This window comes from Saccostrea cucullata, unplaced genomic scaffold, assembly GCF_032062105.1.
Source record: "Saccostrea cucullata isolate Sc308-1 unplaced genomic scaffold, CSIRO_AGI_Scuc_v1 ctg112, whole genome shotgun sequence".
NCBI classification, from domain to species: Eukaryota; Metazoa; Mollusca; class Bivalvia; order Ostreida; family Ostreidae; genus Saccostrea; species Saccostrea cuccullata.
This window is the reverse complement of record NW_026939726.1, coordinates 877,749-905,616: the sequence shown is the minus strand read 5'-3', so window position 1 is coordinate 905,616 and position 27,868 is coordinate 877,749. Positions and strand designations below refer to the sequence as shown.

Genomic DNA, 27,868 nt, shown 5'->3' with positions numbered 1-27,868 from the left:
TTAAGGTAATTTACGTCTATTTCTATTTCCGGAAGTCAGGAAGTCAGTGGAAAGAAAAAAAACTTAACAAGTTTAAAAATTGTTAAAATGTGACCGCCGTTGAGATAATTTGAGAAGGTATATATGCAAATAATTTCATACTCATTTCAAAAATTTGATTCAATAAGTTTCTCATTCATTTTAATTAGGAATTCTCTTTTTTATTGAGATTTTGTAGAGAAAATTCGGGATGTATCAATTTATTGATGTTTGTGGTCTGCGTAGTACAATTTGGAAGGGTTTATCATATTCCCTACAATAATGGTTAATAATAATGTCTATACTTGAATTTTAAAAAAATTGTTGAAAAAGAAAAAAAGCTAATATACTTATGAAAAATGGGGTAACCTTGGCCATGAATATCAGGTCTGGTACAATCACTAGATTTAGCTACGTAGCTTGATTTACCTACTTAGCTTTATTTACCTACCTGAGGTAGCTTTATTTAGCTACCAAATCAATTTATGTATATCAAAAAACATTTTTCTCAGGATGTGCAGAAAATCTCATTTTGATGCAGTGATAATTTTCAACTTTGAACTTACCTGAAAACAATTCATGTAAAAATCACTCTTGGAGAATTGTCTTTTTCTGTGCGATTGCAATCAAAGTTTTAAAAGTTTTGGGGCTATGTATGACAGTTACAACAGTAACTCCTTGAATGAAATGACAAAGAAGTCCAGTTCTGGTTAACATGATAATAGGTCAGTAATTATTCAGCACAGTGTGAAGTAATCATACTCAGTCATGCCTCACCACACCCAATAGAGAGGACAGTTAACCACACAATTGAATTGAATGTTTTGCTCCAAATTGTCCAAATGCAGCAATGTATAAATTATCTCTGCTTTGGATTGTTTTTTAAACCTCCCTAGTGCAAATATTAATGGTCATTTTTATACTTGCGATTTTTTGTCTCTTTATAATAAAAAGAAAAATTGTGAAAAGTTTCATTAAAATAGCTAAATAAAGCTACCTGAGGTAGGTAAATAAAGCTATGTAGCTAAATCTAGTGATTGAACTGGACCTGTGTATTTTTAAACAGTTTGGGCACACACCACCAAATGGTCATTTAAACCCCGTTTAGTGGTCAATCGCCCATATTGGAGTGGTTTTTTACCTACCAAATGGTAGAGAAAAATCGTTTTGTTCAGGTCTATGGAATGGCGGGAAATGGTGCGTAATTTTAACTCTTGGGGAATAAAATAATATAGATATTTATCTGTGCTTTGAATGAAAAAAAATCGGAAATTCAAAGCGGAATTTGTTGTGCAGTGTCGTTCAAATATTTGACAAATCGTCACCTATGTAAACAAGTGCAATGTGTTTGTGTTTTTACTAAAAAATAAAAATTTCCTCCTTCTCGGATGTTGTTGCACCTAATATTTAAACCAATAAAAAATGACGATCTTTTCTGAACCAGATCAAAAGACTAATTTAACTACAGAGGCACATCAGTGTCAACTTTCAATAAGGAAAATAAAAGGAATGTTCTTGTTAACTTTAACGGAATGTTTGACAACTATATATAAATGATTCCAAAACAAGAAACTTGTAACAGAATCATATACACATTAAGATTAGAATTCGTTTTTTTTTTTCTTTTTTTTTTTTTTTTTTTTTTGCTTATTTCGTATGCAATGGCTTTATTCTCTATAAAAATAGGATATGCTGTGGTTTCATGATAAAATTATTGCTCAAAAACCATAATCTTGGAATAAAAAACAAGAATAATTGCAACTGCTCTTTGTAAATCTTTTATTTAAAACCATGGAATAAATATAGTAGTTACAAAATAAATATGCATACTAAACCACAAAGAGTCACACAGGAATCTTAACTTCATCCAAAAAGAGAATATAGATTAAATGTTTTATTCAAATGTAAAAAAAAAATATTATAGCAGTAAGTGCCCACCATACCAATAAGATACGAGGAGCTCGTGTTTAATGGGATTTTGTAGAGTTTTAGCAAGATCAAAAGATCGATTGAATATACACTTCTCTAAAGTTACATCACTGGTTTAAATTATGTAATTTTTATCCAACTAGACACACACAAAAATTTTTCCGTATTCTTTAGCAAGAAGTTCAGCTGTCACGGACAGCTATGGGTATCGTTTTATGAAGTTCGACAGAAATTACACATGGAAAATTGACTGAATTGCATTAATTGTTTGAGAAATATGTTTACTAAAATTCTCCGATACCTCTGCCAATGCTCCATAGTTTTATATTGATAAAAATTGGATTTGAATTAAAAAAACTACCATTTGGTAGGTAAAAACGACTCCAATACAGGCGATTGACCACCAAACGGGGGTTAAATGACCATTTGGTGGTGTGTGCCCAACCTGTTAAAGACGTTATTTAAAATTGCAAAAATATCTCAATGATGGACTGTTGTTGCATAATGAGCTTATATTGTATCCCCTTGATTTGTTTTAATGGAATTTTTTAAGAAAAAAAAATCGTACTGTTTTACCTTTTAAAAAATTCAACATTTAGTGTGGTTTACATGAACATGAAGATAAAACGTTCTATCGTTAGAATTACAAAATGTTCTATAGTTAAAATGATATTGTCTGTACTACTATACGGACTAGATTTACTGATAGAATTCATTCTGTGTATTGACAATGTAGCAAAATTCAGGGGTGATAACTTGAAATCATTGCATTTACTACAAATAATCTAGAGAGTTCCGAATGTAAAGTTGTAAATATGGCAGGTAAATTTGAAGCGGGAAATTTTTTTAGAAATTTTGTGAATTTTCATCTTAATATGGATTCATTTAGGGGATACATTGCAAGTATATGGGACATATTCTAACTGGTGAGGGCTTTAATTTAGATCTAGCTCGTCAAACTGTACATGGTGAGTCTAAGACATTGATGACTAATGACGTGAGTAAGTAGCATTACCAAACTGAAGCCTGCATGAACAGTGCTAATTTTAATGTGAGGTTTTTGAATCAGCTTTTTGGTGTCCGTCCAATCATAAACTTTTCACATTTTCAACTTCTTCTCAAGAACACTGGGCCAATTTTAACCAAAGCATGCATCCATAGGTGAAAAAAATTTTAAATTGTTAAAATGGAGAACCGAGTCACCTTCCAAGGGGGGATAATCAAGAAAAGACTTAAATAGGGTGGGGTCATTAAAATGTCTTCTTCACTGGGCCAGAAAAGCTGAAATTTATGTGAAAGCATCCTGGTGTAGTGTACATTCTAAATTCTTCAAATCATGACCTATGGGGGTAGGGTAGAGTCACAATGGATATTATTAGGGGGAAATCTAGTGAAAAACAGCAGTGCCTGTTACTCAAGTGAGCATTGTGGCCCATGGGCCTATTGTTAAAAATATCTGTTCCTGGTATCAGCAGTTAAATACACAGTGCTAATTTGTTAAGGTATTTTTACCAGATTTGTGAAATTCATGGCCATTGGATTGGGTTTTTAGCTCACCTGAGCCAAAGGCTCAAGTGAGCTTTTCTGATCACAATCTGTCCGTTGTCTGTCGTCGTCGTCGTTGTTGTCGTTGTTGTCGTTGTTGTTGTCGTCGTCGTCGTAAACTTTTCACATTTTCATCTTCTTCTCAAGAACCACTGGGCCAATTTCAACCAAACTTGCAATAAAGCATCCTTAGGTGAAGGGGATTCAGGTTTGTTCAAATGAGGGGCCATGCTCCCTTTCAAGGGGAGATAATTAGGAATTTGTGAAAAAGTAATGATGTATTTTAAAAATCTTCTTCTCAAGAACCACTGGGCCAGGAAAGATTAGACTCATAGTGAAGTATCCTCAGGTGGTGTAGATTCAAGTTTGTTCAAATCATGACCCCTGGGGTAAGGGTTGGTCCGTAATGGATGAGTAAATTTTAAATAAGAATACATCAGAAAACCTTTAAAATTTAAAAATCTTCTTCTCTAGATCTCATAAGCAACAGAGCCATGATTAGTTACATTAATATGCAAGCAACCTTATTTAGTGCGCATTCAATTTTGTCTAGTTTGTGCCCGTACGAAATGATAACGGATTAGGTTTACCTTTGTTTATTTTTTTTTTCGATCGGGCGCGGTGTACATAATAAATGAAAACGAGGCTCACTCCTTCAGCCATTTTTGATGTGGACGGTGAAGAAGTAACCGAATTTTGATCTGAAACAAAAGTGTTCATTGCTGATTGTTGTTTTCATTCTGTAAGGTTTGAAGAGTAAAGGATTTAGCTGAATAATTACTACCTTGCGTATATTTGTTCATGCAGCATATATGCAGTGTTTAGGCACAGCGATCGTATTGCGCAGTTGAAGTCTCCTTCGGAGAAAGTCACATGGAGAAAAACAAGTCCATTTAGGCACTGCTACATTTTACTAGTGTTAAAAAAGATTGAGAAGATTTTTTTTTTTTAGATTTACTTAGTAGAAGGAAGCGTAATAGACTAATAGTTTGTCATTGCATAATTAATATAAATAGACGATTTTTTTTACATTTCTAAGAATTATGTCCCGTTGTCGGCGTAACGCTCGTTTTCCCACTGTCTTTGTCCTTTTTAAGTTACTTGTTAATATTTTTAATTTTCAAACGTTATCGAACAATTTGGATCTGTACCTGTATTGCCAGAGTATGGGGTAAGGTAAATTATGATCATATTCATGCAGATTTAATTACTAAGAGTAGAAGTAAGATACTGATCTATAAAGTTGGTAAGGTTATAGAGGGAAAACAGTGCCTTACGCTGGTTGACCCCGGATAGTTCCCACAAAGGGGAAAAACTTTTGTAAATGTGAGTCGTCTACAGTGACAACTCTCGCATATAGGTACACCTGTCATCAGGACATATTTATAAAGGATAACTTATTATTAATGAAAGTACTTTAGCAGCAGTACGAAGTGTTTGTCGAAGTTTGCAGAAAGGAAACTCCTACATAAATTGTGATTTTGTGTCAATCGCAGAGATGAAGAATATCGCCTACACAGGTTCCTGACAATTGGCTAAAAAAGCATAGACATTATTAGTAGTGTGCGTAAAATGCTTAAAAAAGACAACAGTACAATAAAAAGACTATAGATCTACTTGCAGTTCATTATTGTTTTTGGGTATTTTTTATTTAAAAAAAAATTAATAGGAGAAAGGTGTCATTTTCATGATTTTACAATTCTGCCTTTTATATTGCACTTGTTCTTTGTTTTATATTGTACTCACTGGCGGATTTAAGGGGGGCGTGGGGGGCGCACGCCCCCCCAAAAATTTTAAAAGTATGATGTGACTAATACTTATAATGCCACATTTTGATACAAAACTAATCAAATAAGTGTTATTCTGCCTGGTTTTATTCTTAAAATACACAAAAATCCAGGAGCTTCCGGGGGCTGCGCCCCTACTACTCAAAGTATGACATGACAAGTATTAAACACGTCGTACTTTGATACATCACTAACCAATACCATTATGAGTAAGTAAATCGTTTATTATATAGTGACATGTGTTACAATACAATGAGAAATGTGAAATATTCAAAACATTTATTTTTCAAACATCTGGACCTACATGCTATTTACTTATACCAAAAATAATTGAAAAATATGCACTATTATTGTGCAGCACTGGTTTTACTCTAAAATACACGAAAACCGAGGAGCTTCAGGGGGCTTCGCCCCCTGGACCCCCACCTATATGCTATATACTTTTAACAAAAATAAATTGAAAAATATGCACTGGTTAATATGTGCCTGGTTTTACTCTAAAATACAATAAAACCCAGGAGCTTCCGGGAGCTGGGCCCCCACCTATATGCTATATACTTTTAACAAAAATAATTGAAAAATATGCACTATTAATGTGCCTGATTTTACTTTAAAATACATGAAAACCCAAGAGCTTCCGGGGGCTTTGCCCCCTGGGCCTCCACCAGGGCTTCGCCCTGGACCTACTAAGGGCCTTAAGGTGGCCCCCAGACCTCTTGCCTCAACAGAATTATCCACGCCCCCCCCCCTAACCACAAATCCTGTATCCGCCCCTGGTACTTGTTTTATACATGTAAGGTGCTTCAGGGTAATAACATATTTACATAAGGTGCTATATAAAAGTAGAATAATAATAATGTGGTTTATTTAATTAGCAGTCTGATTCAAGTTCTAGTGATGGGAAATCGGAAATAATTAGAATCAATTATCGGTAATAATTAGCTGGGCATAATTGATAAATAATGAATTATAATTGAAATTTTTAATTCAAATAACATAAACACTGGAAAGTTAAACTTATTCATAATGATAAATGTTTATTAATTTTTCTTTTAATAATTGAAAGTTGGAAAGTCTTATCACAAGAAATACACCTGTGAAATGTGAAAGCCATAGTGGATGAGGAGCCAATCAAAGGTTATAAGCAAGGTTAAAGTTTTTGTGGACAAGAAAACTATATATACTTCCAAAACTTGCAGACTTTATGATGATAAAAATGATGTAATTCAAAGGAATTGATTTTAATCAATCTTTTTCAAAAGAAATTTCAAGGTATTAAATGCTAGCAAATTATAAAACATGTTATAGGAATATTTAGAGGAAATGGCAGAATAAAAGGTTTTGACCAAAATAGGAAATTTTAAGAATCCAGACTGTAATTTTAGATACGAGTTATGAAAAAATAAAGATACATGTAGTGGCATAAGGGAGAAAAAAATGAAATGGCTTAAAGGGTTGCTTTTATAATTTTGACTGCAGGTTAAATACAATACCAATGTACACACAGTTCTCGATAAACACGATAAAAGAAAATTTTTATGGAATACCACAATGGTTAGGTACCATATAGCAAGTTTTTTTGGCGGGTGTAAAATTTGGTGTTATGCATGCTCAAAGGTATGCCAATAAATTGGTGTAATTTATTTTAGCTGACAGAGTTTCAGCGGTTTGCAGATTAACACTAAGATGAGTATTGACTATTTTTAGCGATTAAAATTTTAGCGGACTACCATCAAAATGCCAAAATAAGCTAAAATTAGCACCCCACTAAAATAACCCGCTACACGGTATGTAATTTGGACTTATTGCACAAAAGCTATGCCAGTATATTTTGTTTTTAGCGATTAAAATTTTAGTGGACTACCATCAAAATGCCAAAATAAGCTAAAATTAGCACCCCACTAAAATAACCCGCTACACGGTATGTAATTTGGACTTATTGCACAAAAGCTATGCCAGTATATTTTGTATACATTTATATGGTACATATAATTTCTTAAATGTGTGTCACATGTTCAAGGTAAGTCTTGTGTGAAAATGGTTTACAAATTGCATATAACTTGCGTTTCTCATAAAATGATTGATTGTATGTTATTTAACAACCCTCTGAATTTTTCATTCGTATGAGATGCCACCACTTGCAAGTGGAGATCTACAAATTTTTGTCCAATACTTGGCACTCAGGGCAATTGAGCAGTGAGGGATCTTTTTCATTCCAGCACCTACAGAGACATAGGAGCTCTGTTTAAAGGGTCTCGTCCAAGCGATCAGTCTCCACATCCCACAGTGGGATTCGAACCAGCGAACTAAGGATAAACTCCTTAGTGTGTGCCTTTAACCACTGTGCAACACAAGTGACCTCTTTAAATGAATGTTGTCATATGTTTTGCATGTGATTTTGAATTTAACTTTCAGGTTTTAAATTTTTTCAACTTTCTGCTTTCTTTAATTTGATTTGTGCTACAAACTTAAAGTACCCCCGGTAAGTATATATTTTTAAAAGTATCTGCAATGTAGTTTCGAACAACTGCTCTCAAATCTGAAAGTGTCAGTGATGGCAGCATTATGAATTTGAGAATGTGTGTTAGTATCATGTGTAGGCTATGCTGATCCTTATTATATACTATAGATTATAACATTGTTATGTTTTTTGTAGATCACAGAATGCCTAGGAAGAAGAGCTGGAAGAAAGCTGCTGTGAAGAAGACGAAATCTTGTAAGGCAGATGTGGGTGACAAGTACCCCACAGATGTTGGCCACGTCCAACCATCTGTGCCTCTGGGTGTAGGCCACGTCCTAACACCTATGACATCTGTACCGGCAGGGGTGATCTCTACCACCCCTGTGACAGTGGTCTCTGCGGCTCTCCCTGAGACCACTTTGACTGAAACTATGCCTCAAGTGTTGCCTCTGGCTCAAACTATACCTCAAATGTTGCCTCTGGCTCAAACTATGCCTCAAATGTTGCCTCTGGCTCAAATGTTGCCTCAAAAGTTGCCTCAAATGATTACTCTGAATTCCTCTCAGTTGCTTACTCAGAATATATCTCAGATTACAACTCAGAATATTACTCCGTTTACAATGAACAATATACCAAATGAAACAACACATGCACTGCAAGGTAATTGTATGCATCAGAATTCAGATAATCTCGTGTTTGGATCCTTCCATCAGGGAAGCATGAGGTTTTCATCATTTTCAAGAGGTAATCAGTGTACATGCAATTCACTTATGATGTTGTCAAATTCATATGAAAATTTTTCATTTACTAGTTCCTTTTTAGATCAGACTCTGCTCAAGGGAGATAATTTGTACAACACAGCTGTGAAGAATCTCCAGAGTGCTGGAAATTTTAAAAGTAGGTTACTGATGTTTGATGAACTACCACTTCATATTGATTCTGGTGAAAATCATCACATTGTTGACAAGTTTGATACATTGTTTGGTTTATTAGTTACAGATGATAAGAGAAATCAAATTCAAACTCTACATGAATGTCTGCAACAAGCATTGGGGTTATCTAGATATGTATTAATAATGATTGGCTCGATATGTTCAGCACTGTACAAAGCTTCAGACAATGATTTTTATTTTTTTGACTCGCATTCTCATGGGGAAAATGGTTTGTCTGAATGTGATGGAAAGTCTCTGATGAGACACAGTTGCTGCTTAGATGATTTGTTAGGATTTCTGTATGCAATGTATGAAAGTATGCACATTGAATTTGCAACTGAGTTTGAAGTGATGCCTGTTGCCTTTCGCACACTTATTCATAGCTTCCCTAGTAATAATCAAAGTACACATCAATATTGTAGATTAGATCAGTTAACAACAACTGCTCTCACAAACAAACAATCTGCTGGTACCAATACTGGTCACTTAAAAACAACAGCGATAAAGAAAGATAAAAAGGATTACATGAGAGAATATATGAGAAACAAGAGACAGGAATCAGAGTTCAAACAAAAGGAAAGGGACAGTAAAAGAAACAAAAGACAAGATCCAGAGTTTAAAGAAAGGGAAAGGGACAGAAAGAGAAACAAGAGACAGGATCCAGAGTTTAAAGACAATGAAAGAGACCGTAAAAGAAACAAACGACAAGATGCAGAGTTTAAAGGAAAAGAGAGGGACAGTAAGAGAAACAAGAGACAAGATCCAGAGTTTAAAGAGAAGGAAAGGGACAGTATGAGAAACAAAAGACAGGATCCAGAGTTCATAGAAAAGGAAAGGGACAGTATGAGAAACAAGAGACAAGATCCAGAGTTCATAGAAAAGAAAGGGACAGTATGAGAAACAAGAGACAAGATCCAGAGTTTAAAGACAGGGAAAGGAACAGTAAGAGAAACAAGAGACAGGATCCAGAGTTTAAAGAGAAGGAAAGGGACAGTATGAGAAACAAGAGACAGGAACCAGAGTTCATAGAAAAGGAAAGGGACAGTATGAGAAACAAGAGACAAGATCCAGAGTTTAAAGACAGGGAAAGGAACAGTAAGAGAAACAAGAGACAGGATCCAGAGTTTAAAGAGAAGGAAAGGGACAGTATGAGAAACAAGAGACAGGAACCAGAGTTCAAAGAAAAGGAAAGGGACAGTATGAGAAACAAAAGACAAGATCCAGAGTTTAAAGACTGGGAAAGGGACAGTAATAAAAACAAGAGAAAAGATCCAGAGTTTAAAGACAGGGAAAGGGACAGTAAGAGAAACAAGAGACAGGATCCAGAGTTTAAAGACAGGGAAAGGGACAGTAAGAAAAACAAGAGAAAAGATCCAGAGTTTAAAGACAGGGAAAGGGACAGTAAAAGAAACAAGAGACAAGATGCAGAGTATAGGCATGATGAGCAAACAAGAGATTTAAAGAAGAAAAAAGAAATGAGACAAAATTCTAACCAGTTAGAAAAAGAAAGATTGAAGATGAAAGAAAAGAGAAAAAATGAAGAGTATAGATCATCAGAAAATATTGCTGCAAAACAATCAAAAGCACACTCACGGGGGAATTTGGACTATATTGAAACTGAAAAACAAAGATACAGAAAAAGTAAATTTGGAGTTGATGCAATTGAGTGTGTTGACAATTTTCACAACAATGTAAGGTTGGGTCCTGTGTTTGTATGCACATGTTGCCAACAGACATGGTTTCATGAAAGTGTTTCAAATGTAGATAATGTTTTGTTGCATGCTGAAATCAAAAGGAAGTATTTTACTAATACAAAGTCTGTAAATGGGCAGGAATGGATATGCAACACATGCAATTCAAGTTTAAAAGAAAGTCGAACGCCAAAACTCTCTATTGCAAATGGAATGACATGGCTTCAAAAACCAAGTGAATTGAATCTGTTACCATTGGAAGAAAGACTTGTATCCTTAAGAATTCCCTTCATGCAGATAAGAGAATTACCAAGAGGAGGGCAGTATTCAGTAAAAGGAAATGTTGTAAATGTGCCAGTTGACATTCAACCAACAATCAACAGTCTTCCCAGGAGACTTGATGAAAATATTACAATACCTGTGAAGTTAAAAAGGAAACTATCTTTTCAGCACTCTTATTGTCATGAAAATATCCGACCTACAAAGGTTCTGATTGCTTTACATTGGTTAATGAAAAACAGTGAATATTATCAGAATTCAAACATAAACATAGATGACAACTGGTTCCTTGAGGTCACCAATTCTGCAAGCGAATTAATGAGAGAGTTTATAGAGGGTCACACCAATCAAGATTCAGCAATGCATGACCAATCAGATGAATCAGACTCTGATGAATTCTGTGAAGTTGATAGTGGTAAGGATGGAAATCGTGATACTTTACTAGACAGTGACTCGTATGACATGAATCAGATCTTCACATTTGCTCCAGGAGAGGGACAGCGACCAATTAGTTTGTATCAAGATCAAATGGCTGAGTATTTGTCATTTCCTACAATATTTTGTGGCAAAGGAAGGGTAGAAAACGATCAGCGTCAAATACCTGTTTCATATGCTGATATTGCCAAGTGGGAATTACGAAGTGTTGATAGACGTGCTGCACAGTCGGTACCAAATTTGTTTTTCAAATTGAAAAAGATTCAACTAAAACAGGTAACAGACAAATGCAATTTAGCCCTTAGAAAGTGCAAAACAAAGGGGAAAACCTTTACTGCAAATGAAATAAGAAATCCTGATCAAATCAATGACATTGTTAGACACAATGAGGGATTTTATGTTTTCAAACAGTTGAGAAATTCTCCTCCTTATCTTGAAACAAGAAAGAAAGACGTTTTTGCAATGATACGACAGCTTGGTCTACCAACTTGGTTTATGTCCTTTTCTGCTGCAGATACACGTTGGAATGATCTGATCAGAGCATTAGGAGTTTTAAACGATGACAAACAGTACACAGATTCTGAAATTGAGAGCATGACATGGACTGAAAAGTCAAAGTTAGTTCAGAAAGACCCAATTACATGTACAAGGTATTTTGATCATCGTTTTCGGACTTTTTTGAATACTGTGCTTAAGAGTGATCATCATCCTATTGGTAAGATACAGGACTTTTTCTATAGAGTTGAATTTCAACAGAGGGGATCACCACATGTTCACATGATTGTTTGGATTGAAAATGCTCCAAAATACTTAGAAAATGATAACAAGGAAATTGTTGCATTTGTTGACAGCTACTTGAAGTGTGAAAGGAATACAGAAGACAATTTGACAGAATTGCAAGTTCATAAACACTCACAAACATGCAAGAAAAAAGGAAAGGCTGTTTGTAGATTTGGATTTCCACTTCCACCACTCCAAGCTACTATGATATTAGAACCTTTGGACAGTGACATTGATAAATACAAGAAAATGCACAAGACTATGCAAGACAAAGTGAATGACTTTAAAAATGGATGTGACATAAGCTGCACTTTCCAAGACTTTTTGCAGAATGTACTACAACTTTCTGAAGATGATTATATAAAATGCATCAGAAGTTCTTTGAGAACACCCAAGGTATTTTTAAAACGTAAACCCTGTGACTTGAGAGTGAATGCTTACAACAGTACTCTTCTTCATGCTTGGGCAGCAAACATTGATATTCAGTATGTTTTGGATCCATATGCTTGTGCAATGTACATTGTCTCATACATAAGTAAATCCCAAAGAGGAATGAGTGAGCTGCTGAGTAGAGCTGCTAAGGAAGCAAGAGAGGGCAATCTTGACATTAAGAGACAAGTTAGACACATTGGAAATCAATTTCTTAACAGTGTTGAAGTTGGAGCACAAGAAGCTGCATATCTAGTTTTGCAAATGCCCCTTACAAAAGCATCAAGAGATGTAATGTTCATAAACACATCTCCAGTTGATGACCGTGTAATACTTGTCAAACCTGATTCAGAACTTGAAAAGTTGAATGCTAATTCCACAGACATAGAATGCAGTAACATAGTCAAAAGATATGCAAAACGTCCAAAACAACTTGAAAACTGGTGTTTAGCTGACTATGTGTCACAGTTAGATGTAGTTTTCCCAAAGGAAAGTATAAGTGAGCTGTCTGAAATGGAAACAAATGATGATGAGAGGCACCAGTCAGAAAATGAAGATAGTGGAAGTGATACTGAGGGTGAATTTAAAGAAGACAGCACATTAGTTGTGTTGAGAAATGGAATTAAAATCAAGCGCAGAAAAACACCAAGAGTTATAAGATATGTGCGTTATAGCTTAAAGACAAACCCAGAAAATTACTATAGAGAAAAACTAATGCTGTTCACTCCATGGCGAAATGAATGTTCTGATCTTCTGTGTGGACAGCAGAGCTTTGAGCAGTCATTTAACCAGAAAAAATTTTTCTTGGCTCAGAAAATCAAACAGTATGAACACAATGCTGATGTGCTTGAGCAGGCAGAACAGATGGCGCAGGATGATTTGACAGAAGCATATGATGAATTAGCTCCTGGTGCTCAACAAACTGACGCAGATGATGAATATGAAGGAAATGTTGATTCTGAAACATTCGTTCACTTTAATCCAGAAAGGCCAATTGAACAGAGAGAGTATGATATAGGAAATGAAGTTGGAATTCCATCAACAAGACAATTAAATGAACAGAGTTCTGTTAGATTACCTGATGATGAGTATTTAAAGCTTGTAGCCAGTTTAAATTTGAAGCAACGCGAATTCTTCAATCATGTTATGCAATGGATCAAGTCTAAACAGGAACCTATTCATGCATATCTTTCAGGAGGTGCAGGAGTTGGGAAGTCAGTGTTAATTAAAGCGCTTTATCAAGCTTTACATCGGTATTTATGTGCTAAGGAGGGTGAAAATCCAGACGATATACGAATTCTTCTTTGTGCATACACTGGTAAAGCTGCGTTTAACATTGGTGGTCAGACAATTGCTTCTGCATTTCACCAGAAAATTAACCAAAGGCAGCAAAATATGCATTGTGATGAACTCAACACATTTAGAACTAAATACAGAAATTTGTCAGTTGTCATCATAGATGAAATTTCAATGGTTGGCAATGCAAAGTTGGAATTTATCAATGGCAGACTTCAGCTTCTTACTGGTTTGAAGAGGCCGTTTGGAGGCATCAGTATTATTGCTGTTGGAGATTTCTTTCAACTGAAACCAATTATGGATGGCTGGATTTTTCAAGATTTAAAACAAAATGCCCAAGCACTTGCATGTAATCTTTGGAAAGAAAACTTCACCTTATTCGAGTTAGATGAAGTAATGCGACAAAAGGATGATTTAGAATTTGCACAGCTTTTGAACCGTCTTCGTCACAATGAGATGACTTCTGAGGACTTGGATATAATTCACAGGTGCATCATTGCTGAAAATAGTCCAAATTATCCACACAATGCTCCCCATCTTTTCACAATGAATGCAAAAGTAGATGAATATAACAATAAACTTATAGAGCAACTTCCTGGTGAAAAAGTTATTGTAAAAGCTGTTGACAGTGTCCTCCAAGACCACAGTAAGTCTGTGAAAGACCGACTACTCAGATCATTGCAAAATCAAGATGATGTTAGCAAAACTGCAAATCTCATGACAAAACTAACTCTAGCCATTGGAATGATATATGACATTACAGTTAATATTGATGTTACTGATGGCTTGACAAATGGTTCATCATGTACTGTATTTCTTGTTGAAAACAGATTACCTGGTGTATCAAGGCCAAGTATAGTATGGGTGAAGTTTTTGGATTCTGCAGTAGGGAGAATTGCTCGACAGAAATACAGACATCTTTTCCATGATGGTGTTATGGATGATTGGACACCGATATTTGACTGTCAGCGATCTTTTGTTTTCAATTCAACTACATATCAAAGAATACAGTTTCCTTTAAGACCAGCTGCAGGTAAGACAATTCATAAGGCTCAGGGCTGCACTGTTGATGAAATTGTAGTAGATTTATCTCAGTCAAGGATAAGGAAAACACCCCACATTCATTATGTAGCTCTTAGTAGAGTTAGATCTGTTGACAAATTGCATATTCTGAATTTCAATGAGCAAGCATTAACTGTTGATGATAAAGTTGTAGAAGAAATGGAAAGAATGAGGAAGGAAGCACCTCTAAAGCTGTGTTATCTTCCATTGTACAAAACAGAGCAGAACAAACTAAAAATTATGTTTAATAATGCAAGATCTCTTCACAAACATTTTGATGAAATTAAAAATGAACCCAATGTTGTAGCATCAGATGTTATTGGTTTTTCAGAAACAAGACTAACCATCAATGATGAACAGAATTTTATGATGGAAGGTTACTTGACTTTGTTTAATCATGAAAAGAGAAGTGACAGCAATCGGCCTCATCATGGAACAGCATTATATGTTAAACAAGACCATTTGATGACATGTATCTCAAAATTCAGTAACACTTTGCTTGAATTCATCATAGCTTTAATAAATTTCAGAGACCTTGGAGAAGTGCAGATAGTTGTTTTATACAAGTTCCCAGCATGTTCTTTTAAAGAATTTGAACGTGAAGTTATGTTGCACTTGAAACCTTTTGTAGACACAGAGAAAAAATTGATAATTCTTGGAGATTTCAATTTTGATTTGTTTACAGGTCACAAAGAATTTCTGAACTTTATGAAGTTGAATTTAAAATGCACACAATTGATCAAAAAGGTAACTCATGATTCAGGTTCACAACTTGATTTGATTTTCACAAACTTCCCTCATTGTGAAACTGATGTGATTGAGGCATATTGGTCGGACCATAAAATGATTTACTGTACATATTCTTTATAAATCTGATATAAGGGACGCAAGAGTATTTATTTGGGGGAGATACGTCATCTTGTCCCCTCTCCCACCTATCGATGTGCCAGTGTCACTTAGTGACATTTGGTACATTGATTGCTGTATACAGGGTTATATTCGCCCTGGCTGTGTTATTTTCAGCCTTTCACACAATTTTTTCAGCGTTTAAATTATCCCCACTCACAGTATTATTGAAGAAATCATACTACGTGTTCTTTTAATTTACCCTGTTTTAAATTTGTCTTACCTCAGATGGATGACAGTGGGAAAAATGAAATGGGGCGAATATTTCCCTGTATACAGTATCTTATAGACACCAATTACTTGATGTAAAATCTTGTTTGTTTTTAGTAACTTTAAACTATTTTTTATATGTATGCATTGAATAGCCTTAAAAATTTGCAAATAACTGTACTAAAATGATTGTACTAAACAGGAATCCTTCATTATGAATTTTTATTGTGGGTTAATTTTTAACAGACAATAAATGTACAAATAATTGAATGTTGCATGTTAAGGGAAATTTATGTACCATCAATAACAATCATTCATGTAAAAAAAAAATGATGATCATTGTATATATTATGTGTTAATTAATATTTAGAAATTATGAATATACTGTATTGATGTTTGTGAGATAATAGTTTTACCCTTACTGTTTAGATTCTTTTCTTTAATGATTATACATATGAATATCATGAACTTGTATTTTGAATACCGGTATACATGAAATATTTTGAGATTACATGAATTGTTTACAAAGTTTACTTTAAAGAAAATAATGAGTTCTGCTTAATAATGATTAGAGTTGCACTTGCATCAAGTAATTGGTATCTTTGATATATGTTCAACACTGTATTCTATAATTTTATGAAGTAAATTCATCGAATATTACCGGCATCTGTTCATATAAAATTTTGCTGTATAGAAATATTGTAAGTTTAAAAATGTTACTATGTCTTGTGTCATTTAGTCCCTGCTGAACAATACTGGAGTACATGAGAGTATAAATTTTTACAGTGTATATGAATTAATATTTTTCCCAGAGCAAATATTTTCTTTTAACATCATTTACATGTATGTTCATTGTATATATGAAACTTTGTGTTGAAATAATTTGTCTTGAATTTTTATCTTTTTGGATTTTTTTTGTCTTAAAATGTTAAGTTTATTGTATTTTTGTATTTCAAGTCATTCAGCTTTAAACATTTACTTTTACTAGCTTTAGCTTATACCTGTGTAGAATAGGAAAGCAACCTGCATAATCAGACAGAAACTGACAACTCATTCTAAGCTACTAGTATATTGCTGATTTCAGTTAACTCCATACTAATTGATATTTAATTTTCTCCAGCATTGAGATATTTAATATGTGACCACCATTATATTATAATTTCATGAGAATCGACTTATACCCAGGTAAGTATGAAAAGAGGGGGTCAATGGCCAGCCCGTAAAGGGAGGTAAACCTACCTCTTTATAACATTACAATTTTTCCTTTAAAAGACAGGGAAAAAAAGGTGGATCACTATAATTTCTCATGACTGGGCTTTAAAATCAAAATTATTGATTGCAAAAATCTTAATCACTCCATTTTGGAATATTACCATCAAGTTTAGGTTATCTGATTCCTGCAGGTACTCCAATTACCGGTAAATGTTACTTATTAAAAATTCTTTAAAAATAATAGTTGATGTTCAAAGTCAGTGTCATATAATTATTCATATAATTATTCACTTTCAGTTGGAATCTTTCCAATTTTCGCTTTCGTTATGTATAGGAAAGATTTACTATTAAGTGAACTTAAAAATAAATACAGTATATTTTGTATCTTTCAAACGATTACCTTGATGTATTTAACTTTCCTCTAAACAAATTTTGAACTGTTTAAAAAGCATCTATGTTTACATGTAATGTTATTGTCAGGAAGTTTTGCATTTCTGTCACAAAATTGCTGCAATATTGCATATTTGATACTGTGATTATATATGTCTGTTGAAATCATATGAAATTTAGATAGTTGATTGTTATTAACGCTTCTTAGTTTTCATTATATTCTCTACTAATTGTCTGATAAATTTTCACCAAATCTGTTGAATTTTGTAAAGAAATAAAAGTAAAATCTTATTCGCATTTTCTGTTTTTATTATACTGTAAAATCACATATTTTCGTGGGGTCAAATTTTCGTGGTTTGAGGAAAATTTCTTGGTTCGTGGGGATTTGATTTCGTGGATCAAGAATCAATAAGTACTTATGTGTGTGAAATTTTACATTTCGTTGTAGACATGAATTCGTGGGTCTTGTCATACCACGAAAACAACGAAAATTAACCCCCCACGAAAATTTGTGATTCCACAGTAACTATCATAGCTAATGTTACACCCCCCAAAAAGGAGAGAAATGTTATTGTTCAATAAAAGCATAGTACACTTCAGAGTTGACAGTACAAGTGCTATATTCCGCAGAAATACTGAGATTGACCTCTTTATGACTAAATTGATAATGAGGTACACTGTAAGCATTAATTAAGCACTGGTTGAAAAGAAAGCCATTCTAAACAATTTTATGCTCAGATCAAGCCCAATTACAGAAAATGAATAAAAAGAAATTCATACTCAACATCTACATGCATAATTCTTGCAAGTAAAGGTCTTACACTCAGGTGAGCGATATGGCCCCTGGGCCTCTTGTTAAATTAAAAATCAGCCATGTGGCACAGTGGTCAGAACATTTTCTCTAGAGTTGTAGGGTAAAGAGAAAGTCCTAAAAAGATGCACCATGTGTTCAAATCCACTCTGTGGTGTGGAGGCTGGTCTTTCAGATGAGACCATATAACAGAGTCCTATGTTGTAGACTGTAGTAGGTGCTGGCAGAAAAAATCTATCATTGCTGTAAGATCCAAAGCACTCAATACAAGTCTAAATTTGCAGCCCTCCACTGACAAGTGATAGCATCCCAGTAAGAGTGAAATATTCTAGAAGTAAAGTGATACAGACTATATTTTGAGAGAAGGTATTTCCCATCAGTTTGATTATTCACTATAATAATTAACAGGGACATTAAGACTCTGCAGAGTTTATTGCTTGGTTTGCGGGAAATACAGATTATTCAAATCATATTTAAAGTTTAATTATTTCTCTTAAATGCATTTAGATTGAATGTTTTTAAAGCAATAAATATTAAATCTGTCTAGTTGTCTGGTGTGTATAATGCAAAGTTAAAAAATTCTTAGTCTGAGATTTTTATTATGATAATCAATGTGTAAGACATTTTTGTCCCCCACTTGAAAAGTGGGGGATATTAATTTGGGTCTGTCTGTCCGTCCGTCCGTCTTTCTGTCTGTCTGTAACGCTTTCGTTTCCACACGGTATCTCAAGAACCCTTTGAGCTTTCGGAATGAATTTTGCGTAGCAACTCCCTATGGACTAAAAAAGAACCCTATTGATTTTGAGGTCAAAAGGTCAAAGGTCAAGTTCATAAATTCGCAAATTCTGTCTTTTATAACACTTTCGTTTCCGCGCGATATCTCAAGAACTCTTTGATCTTTTGCAATGAAATTTTACATAACAACTTCCTGTGGCCGAAGGAAGACCCCTATTGATTTTGAGGTCAAAAGGTCAAAGTTCAAGGTCTTAAATTTATACATTCTGTCTGTATGAAACACTATCATTTCCGGGCGATATTTCAAGAAGATTTTGAGCTTTTGCGATGTAATTTTATACCAAAACTCCTTAGGACTTCTCTCACCCCTCTCAAAGTGTCCCGCCCCATTTGTTTTATTAGTTATTTATTGTATTACATGTCGCTATTTTTAGGACATGGGCATGAGGAGAGTTATTATGTATAAAACAGGTTCTCGGTGGACTTTATATTCTTATTACATTATTTTGTACATCTGTTAAAACTGTTTAATAAACGTTAAATTAGATATCATGCATTGTGTAAAATTTTTAGTGGTATGTCTCCCGCTTCACATGTGAGAGGGCCCGGATTCGCATTCCGAGCCATCATTTTTTTTTTTTCGAAATACTTTTTTTTTTTTACTAAATGATAGTATTCATGTGAAATGAAAAATTTATGAGGTCTGGCTTGTACATTGTACAAACTCATAAAATCATGATTACAGTGTGATAAATATTCCCTATAAAAAGAATCTTCTATACATTGTAACACATAATAAAGAATAAGCAATCAAACCTTTATATCCATATTGGCATATTTTATTTGCTTCAGTATACATGCATACATTTAATAATTCTACAAATTCAGTCAAGGGGATCCAACCCAACCCCCCTCCCCTGAACTGCGCATGGTTTACTTTTTCCCTAAGCGGGGGACACAAATTCTCTGAATTAGCTTGTTTTTAATGTTATACCTACCTACCTTAAAAATGTCAGAGTTTATTAAACAAAAACTCTAAATGACCGGACTCAGGATAATTTGGTGCATAGTAATTTTGTTTAAAAGTAGAAATGCTATTGTGGAGCAGTGTATAGTGGAATGAAATATTTGTAATATTTTTTATAAAAAAAATTATCCCATGGATAGACTGAAAACTTTATGGGAAATTAAGTAACATTATATTCAACATCATTATAGATTGTAAATCATTTAGCTCTACTACCATATTTGGAAGGGAAAAAGATATAGAGAGATATTAAACATGTTAAAGTTCTACAATAATTTGTTGACAGACTTTCTTGGTAGTTTAATGTATAATGCCTAAGTGGAATTTAACAGAAGATCCTAGAAGGGACAGGTATATTGTTGTTTTAGTACACCATAAGTCAATATACAGAAATTGTGTCGTCCTTTAAGTGATGTTTTGAGCTGTCATGCGTGAAGAGAAACATGCGATTTGTGTGACAATTAGTTAGCTTTGTAACGATTTTGTGACAGGAGTTAACAAGTATAGGAGGGGATTTTTTTTTAGCTTCAAAACAAAGTAAGAATATATTCAGATTTAGATTTAATATTTATCTGAGAAAATAGGATTTTTTAAAAACAAATTTAACTTAAGGTCAATCTTTTGAAAGTTTAACAAATCATGAAATGGATTGCATGGACTAGCTATTATTTAAACATCTGTTGGTTTTATATACGCCACACACTGAATGGCTCTTAATATTTTAATTATTATGGTGGGATGATCGAAGCCTAATCATCATCATAATATCTACAATTTTCACTTCTTAATATTTTTGTAGAACTTTGTTGTTTTGATTTTATTTTATTCATTTCAATTTCTGATAGGCTTAGTGTGTCATGATACTAAAGTTTAACATTATTCATTATGCAGGGTTTGAGTACAATCAAGATGGCTGAAGCTTTGGCCAGACCAAAGACAATCATTGCTAACAGCCAGGTCATCAGAGAAACAAAAAGTGGCCCTCCTGTTAAAGGGAAAGAGACTAGGAAGAGTAAAGCAGCTCTGGAAGAGAAAGGTACAGTTCTAGTAAGACAGCCTCTACCAAAATACAACTTTCAAACACAAATAAGAAAACCAGTGGAAAGCAACAAAGGGGAAACAAAATATGTCCAACCTGTAGCAAATGTAGAGCCTTACCCCAGAGAAAGCTCTTCAGAAAATGGAGGTAAACTTGTGTACAAGGTCAGTCCTCTTAAGGCAGGGGAAGTGGACATATCTAATAAGAGTGGAGATGAAAAGGAGGGCCTTAGAGTGAGGACAGCTCCTGTGTTGATGGAGGAAAGTGGTAGGAATAATGCTGAGGAAACAGGAGGAGGACTAGAATCTGAGGAGATAAAGAAACTCAGGCAAGAAAACACAGAGTTGAGGAAGACAATGGACACTCAGATTGCCAGTCTAACAAAACAGCTGGATGTACAGCTTCAGGTACAGTAAAAAAAACATGGAAAATTTTCTTAAAAACTTATTATATAGAGCTTTTATTCTTCAACAGACCAAGACATTGTTAGTAGACAACAGATCCTTTTCAAAAAGTTGATCTTACTGAAAAGTTCCTTCTCTCAGATTGGTCTGCAAGTGTGTATCTAAAAAAATTTTTCAAGAGGGTGGGGTCCACAAATGTTGGACTCAGATTTTTTTCTTAATTGGGGGTGGGATGAGGGGGAAGTTACTCTTTCATACATTACTACACATGTATCTCTGAAAATCCCCTAAGGGGCTCTGATTCCCAACCTCCTATTCCTTTATTATCTGCACTAGGTCTGACTGGTTTGAATTTAGTTTTTCCTTTTTTCTTGGTAGGTTAACACAGAGCTAAAGAAACTGTTGGTGGCATCAGTAGGAGATGACCTACATTTCACAATGGAACATCTAGTTAGGTATGTTAAACTTAGTACAGCAAAACTCGGTTAGTACGAACACGGATATTGCGAATTCACGGATATAGCTAGGTTATTTTGGATCCCCAGCTATATAAATTTAACAAATTTCTTATATGGATATAATGTATTAAGGATAAAGCGAGGTAATTTCAGAGGTCCCAGCGACTTCGTTATAACCGAGTTTTACTGTAGTTCTTTCCCCCTTAACTTCATGTGTGTTGAACTTAATGGTCAGTTCATCTTATTCTAATTTCAGGTTTGCTAAACTCAGAATTACATGTACTTGAAAGTGCATTCTCTTTTATTCAGTTTGATTCAATCCAGCACCATTCTCCCTGGTTTTAACATTACTGCATGTTTATGATATATAGACAAGAAATCATTAAAAAAAGTAACTTAATGATGCGTACCGTATAAGTGGAAATTTTAGCGAGAGGCAAATTTAGCTATTTGTCCTTAAAAACTGGTATTTTATTTTTAGCGAGATGTAATTTTAGAGATTTTAAAATGCTCACTAAAGAACCTATTACAAATATAAAGCAATAAATTTTTTTGCGATATTCAATTTTAGCGATCTCATCACCCTCGCTAATAATGCCAAAATTAAATCCTCGCTAAAAATTCTACTTGTACGGTATTTGGTTTTCACTTATTCCAGAAGTTTGCTACTCTGAGTTTAAAATTCAGAGATTTATAACTTTCATTTGAAAGGAAAAATGAGAATGACATTAAACTCCACAAACAGTCAAAGTACTCTATCAAATGAAAGAAGAGGTTGAAAGTAAAGTTATATTCTTTCTGTATTTTGTCAACACATTTTATTGTATGTTCAGCATTTTTTATTGTAATTTTCATCATGAAAATAACATTTTTACCAGCATATTAAAATTAGGTATGTTTGACTTTTGTGTAATCGCCGTATAGCATCTTTTAGACTTCATTAATTTTAGAGACAAAGCTCAGCTGTCCAAGGAACTGGGACATTTCTCTAAGAAGTTGTCAGATGACTATGAACATATGGATAAAATCTCTATCCAGGCAGACATGTGGCGGAGCAAGTTCTTAGCCAGTCGGTAGGTAACACGTCACATATTGAGGAGTGTGGAATAAGAATTCAAATGTGAAACTGTTGCCATATAGCCAGTTTCTTTAATTCTAGGGTTTACATATCTTTACATATCTAAATAACCTTGAATTTCAATTTTTTTCCTATGCTATGAAGAAATCTTTTGAATTCTTTGTTGTTAAAAACTTTATAAAGTACATTTCCATGTTTATTTGAACGTTGTCCCTCTCTAAGAAATATATTGGACCATACTTCTTTTGAATTGTAAGAAGTCAGCCTGTGGTATATTAATAAACCTGTGACCTTGAACTTGACCTATTTTGAGTTGCTTTGAAAAAAAAATCACGTAAGCCTGTAATGTTTTAATGTAAAGAGTATTGGGTTTTGATATTTACCATGTTAATTGGCCTTTTGTAAAATACTAGTAGGTTTAGGCATGACAAATTTAAACTTTACATTAAACATTTGAAAAAAAAATATATCTTTTTTGCACTAAGCCCTTCATATTCTGAACTATAGATATGGATGTGTTGTAAGACATCCTAGGAGAACATATCACAGATATTGAAGATTTACCCAATTAATGTGAATTAAGGACAGATGATACAAACAAACTTTTGTCAAAGAATTTGAAAATAACAACTTGGGTCATGTTTCAATGAATAAAATGAATAACTTTCACTGCGTAGTTTTTAATTTTTTATTCAAATTTGTACTTAAATGGAATTTAAAGTGAAAAATATTTGTAAAGATTTATAAGGATGGTTTTATAAGGGCAGACTTTTGAACATCACAGAAGGTTTACAATTTCTTTATATTCTAGAAATTTATTATTTGCATAATTTGCAATGACATTAGGCTAAAAAATATATACCAATCCAGGCATCAATTTTTTGTTTGTATCATCTGTTCCTTAAAACTTGTCATCTTCACATTAAATAAGATAGCTTGAAACTTTTTTCCCTCAAATTTTCTCATTGCACATGTTGATTTCATCATTCTATAATGTTGCTGTAGGAGGTGACAATGTGTTTATTTTTGATGGATTACTTGGTAGATACAGAAGCTCAAAGCATTTCGACTGAGTTACTAATAATCAGATCAAATACACATTATTTATTAATAATAGTTTTTTTTTTACTTTTTGGTTAATCTTTTCATGTGCAAAGGAAGACTAAAAATAATGTTAGTAATATTTTGCTAATGTTTGATTAGTAAACATACTTTCCTGAATAAAATTGCTTGAATTTTTTGTTGAAGGAGAAATTTTTATGAAGGAAGCATATTGATTTATCTTTGGTAGAGTTATCTCTCTTGGCAGAGTTACAATTGTCCTTAAACATTGTAGTAAAATCTAGATATTACAGGTTTGTGATATGGAGGTTATATTAGGTACCCTTGTTTTTATTCTGCAGGGTGATGATTGATGAGTTGGCTGCAGATAAAGCTTACTTTGCGATGCTCTGCCAGGAATCCCAGCATGCTTTACAACAGCTGCTAAACGATAGGCATGAACTGAGGAGAAACCTGTTTGAGACCTACAAGTAAGATTTACTGTCATCCTAGTATTTAAATTTCTAAATTCTTGAAAATTTGATTGTTTTTCTACATGCATCGTAATTACATGTAGTTGATTGTTAATCATACAATAGCTATTTTTGGACATTTATTAATTCAAACATGTACAGTTAAGATGTTAACCATGATAAAATTTTTACATATAAATTAAATTAATATATTATACAGTGTATATACAGATATAGAATTATTAAAGCCACAATATTTGAATATTTTATTATTTAGGAGTTTAGAACAAATAAGATCTGCATTTGACCCACTGACTGCCAAGAAAACCCCAAAGTTACCCTCCACAAATGCCTTGGACCTGGCGCGTATGAATCAGAGACTGACAGAGAATATTCGTTATCGACTACTGCCCCATGACACTGTGATTCAGATAGAACCCACCCCACCATGGGAAGACAACCTCACACTGGCAGAATCGTATGCCCACCAGGTTTGTAGCCTTCTGCATACGAAAGTTTGTCCATTTGTACACTGGAAAATCATGCATAAAAATGAACTAAAGAGTTGCCAAATCAAATAATAGGTAGTAACAGGACCACTCTATATGAACCATGCTAATGAAAAAATGCCACTTACATACATGTGATATGTACCAGCGGTACACAAAATGTCACGCATTTTCGACCCCATTCACGGGCTCATGGCGGTACACTAAAATTCACGGAAAATGAAAATGTGTACCGTATTTTGAAATTTTTACTGGAAACCGCCATTTTTCTTTCATTCCCGCTCTTGCAACACCGGGAATCTCGAACTATGTGTGACTTACCGCGCCTGATTAATGTAAAAAAACATAATGAATGAAGGTGTGAAATATTTCCGTGATAATTACATTGTACATCGTAATTAGGAGATATCAACGCATTTTGTTTGGCTGATTGCTATTTAATAGGTCCTTCATCCAGGATTTTTTAAACTGTAATTTATTAAAACTAAAGACATATCAAAGAGAAAACGCCATTCACAAGAATCGGAGACACTTTGTGACAGCAAAACGAAATTTAGTCTATTATTTGATGAGGCATACGTATTGTCTATTCAAACACAGATTAAGAGAAATGTTAACTGTTTTAGTACAATTTAAAAATTGCAGCTGAATGGAGACGACCAGACTCATACAATAAACTGTTTTTAAACACTCTACTTTTTACTAAGTTCAACATTTAGCATAGTTTATTGCCAAAATTCAAAATTATTCAAGAGTTTCTTGAATAATAAATTATAATACATGTTATGCAGTGGTGTACCTGTACATTGATTTGAAATGTATTATTCAAAACTAAACACCTAAATACATTGATTTTTTAGTCAATATTTTGTACCGTTTTTTGTCAGTTTTTTGATTAGCAATGTACAGTATATTATCGCCCAAATTCCAGTATTTTGAAGGCTGTTGTACAGTATCTGGGTATAGAAATTATCACATCTATACACTTAATGATAGAAATGTCATTTTTGCTGCAATTGAAAAGCTTATTGCCATAAATTATGGCATTAATAGTTGACATTCTCAACTGCTAATGCTAAATTGCTGTTTATTGCAAGAATTATATTCATTTAGCGCTTGAGAATGTCAACTATTAATGCAATTATTTGAAATGCAACACTTAATGATATTGATATAAAAATTATATAATGATACATAATTGTCTTTATTTTTTTTTAAGAATAGTGTTGCCATGGTAACAAAAATTGAAAATTCTGTAAAATTTTATTAAAAGCTACTTCTACAGTTGTAGTCTTATTGCAGTCATGCCACAAAAAGAGACTTATTCAAGGATCATTATATGTAAATTGACAAAGAACTTCTGGTTTTATTAATCACAATTTTTCCAATCTTTTACAATTCGACTGAAATGGCAGTTGTAACACAAAAATCTGACTAGAAAATCATGCTATTAAATAGTAAATATTTTCTGAGAAATTAATTTTGTTGCAGCTCTTGTCCAGAGAAACAGAAAAGGAAACCAATCAAATGACCTTGACCTCTGCTGTTGCCAGCCGTTACCATCCTTATGCCAAGTTTGACAATCTGACCTTTAACTGCTGCGAAAAATGCAAAGGAGAACTGACTTCTGTGTGATTGTAAGCACTGTATGATTTATGATCTTTTTTAAAAAGTTAGACAAAGGTATTATTAAAATCTTGTTCTTGTCATGTTCATGCTACTGTTGTATTGAACCTACGAAAGGATTTGAGTCTTGACATCTAAAATAGATTTTTAATGTTTTTAGATTTCAACAATTATACGCTTTCACAAGATATTGAATTATTTTTATTTTTTCACTGCATTTGTAATGGATTTGTCATGAATGGAAAGAAATCAATTTAAAAGTTGTTCATAGTAACATGTAATGCAATGATGGTTAGATATTCTATTATTCTATTTGAGGTCATTTATTGTAAACACCTAGTTGATTTCTATGTTTTTTTTTCCTTTTTATCAAACCCTGTTCACTGATATTATGACTGCATTTTGATACATGTATTGTAATAAAAAGCTGTCTTGGCATTATTATAAGACTGAGAATGGTAATGTGGAAGAAAAAAATCTTCACTTAATCAATTAAAGTCAAACCTCTTTATCTTGAATGTCATGGGACTGAGAAAAAATTTGAGATAGTTGAGATTTTGAGATATTGAGTTTAAAAAAACAGAAGGAAAAGGTGGAGGGGACTTTCAGTTTACATTGACATATCCATGGTATACGAGCTATCAATGTTTGAGATATTGAAGGTCAACTGTATAATCTGGTCTCATTTTTTTTTTTTTTTAATAATTTTCTTTCACTACCTTGGTTTAAAAGCCCATGTGATAAGATATTAAAACATTTCATCAAAAGATTATGTCAATCACTTTAATTCATGTATGTCATTGCTACTCATGCAAATATTTCCAGGTTTTATGAAAATAATCTTTCATACTGAATAGAGAATACAGCTTTAGATATGTCCAAGTGATGAACTTGTTGTAATCATATAATTATGAATCATTTTTATTATTGTAAATAACATTTTTCTTTGTGAGAACTATATTTGTATAATAATTAACAAGACTGCATTTTATAAGTATTCTTTAAGAATTCAAAGAGAAATGACACCATTTCTTCTTTATGGGAACCAAATATCCCATATACGACAATAGTTAGTGAGGTGCCCTGAAAATGATGTGATCTTCAGTATAAAAATGTTCAAAATTTGATGTTCTGACCTGTATTTTGCTTTAATTTTCATCATTCTTATTTCTTAAAATTAAATGCCATGTAAGAGTTTTTAAATGTCAAATATACATGTATATAACTGGTGCAATATGAGTATTTAAATATAATTATATGTATTTTATTTTAATATCAGAAATAAATTTTTAAAAAAATGATGGC

The 27,868-nt window shown here is 33.5% G+C and overlaps 2 protein-coding genes across 2 annotated transcripts; both read left to right on the top strand.

Moving 5' to 3' along the window:
• Window positions 1-52: 52 nt before the first annotated feature.
• Window positions 53-27,532, top strand: LOC134253807 (golgin-45-like). Its single transcript, XM_062736400.1, has 7 exons — window positions 53-117; window positions 20,827-21,381; window positions 21,757-21,833; window positions 22,787-22,909; window positions 24,318-24,446; window positions 24,706-24,919; window positions 26,429-27,532. The coding sequence occupies exons 2-7, from the start codon at window positions 20,845-20,847 to the stop codon at window positions 26,570-26,572; spliced, it is 1,224 nt and encodes a 407-aa protein (XP_062592384.1). The 5' UTR covers window positions 53-117; window positions 20,827-20,844; the 3' UTR covers window positions 26,573-27,532.
• On the top strand, window positions 13,573-14,900 carry LOC134253763 (uncharacterized). Its single transcript, XM_062736350.1, has 2 exons — window positions 13,573-14,720; window positions 14,822-14,900. Exons 1-2 carry the CDS (start codon window positions 13,682-13,684, stop codon window positions 14,890-14,892), a joined length of 1,110 nt encoding a protein of 369 aa, XP_062592334.1. The 5' UTR covers window positions 13,573-13,681; the 3' UTR covers window positions 14,893-14,900.
• Window positions 27,533-27,868: the final 336 nt, after the last annotated feature.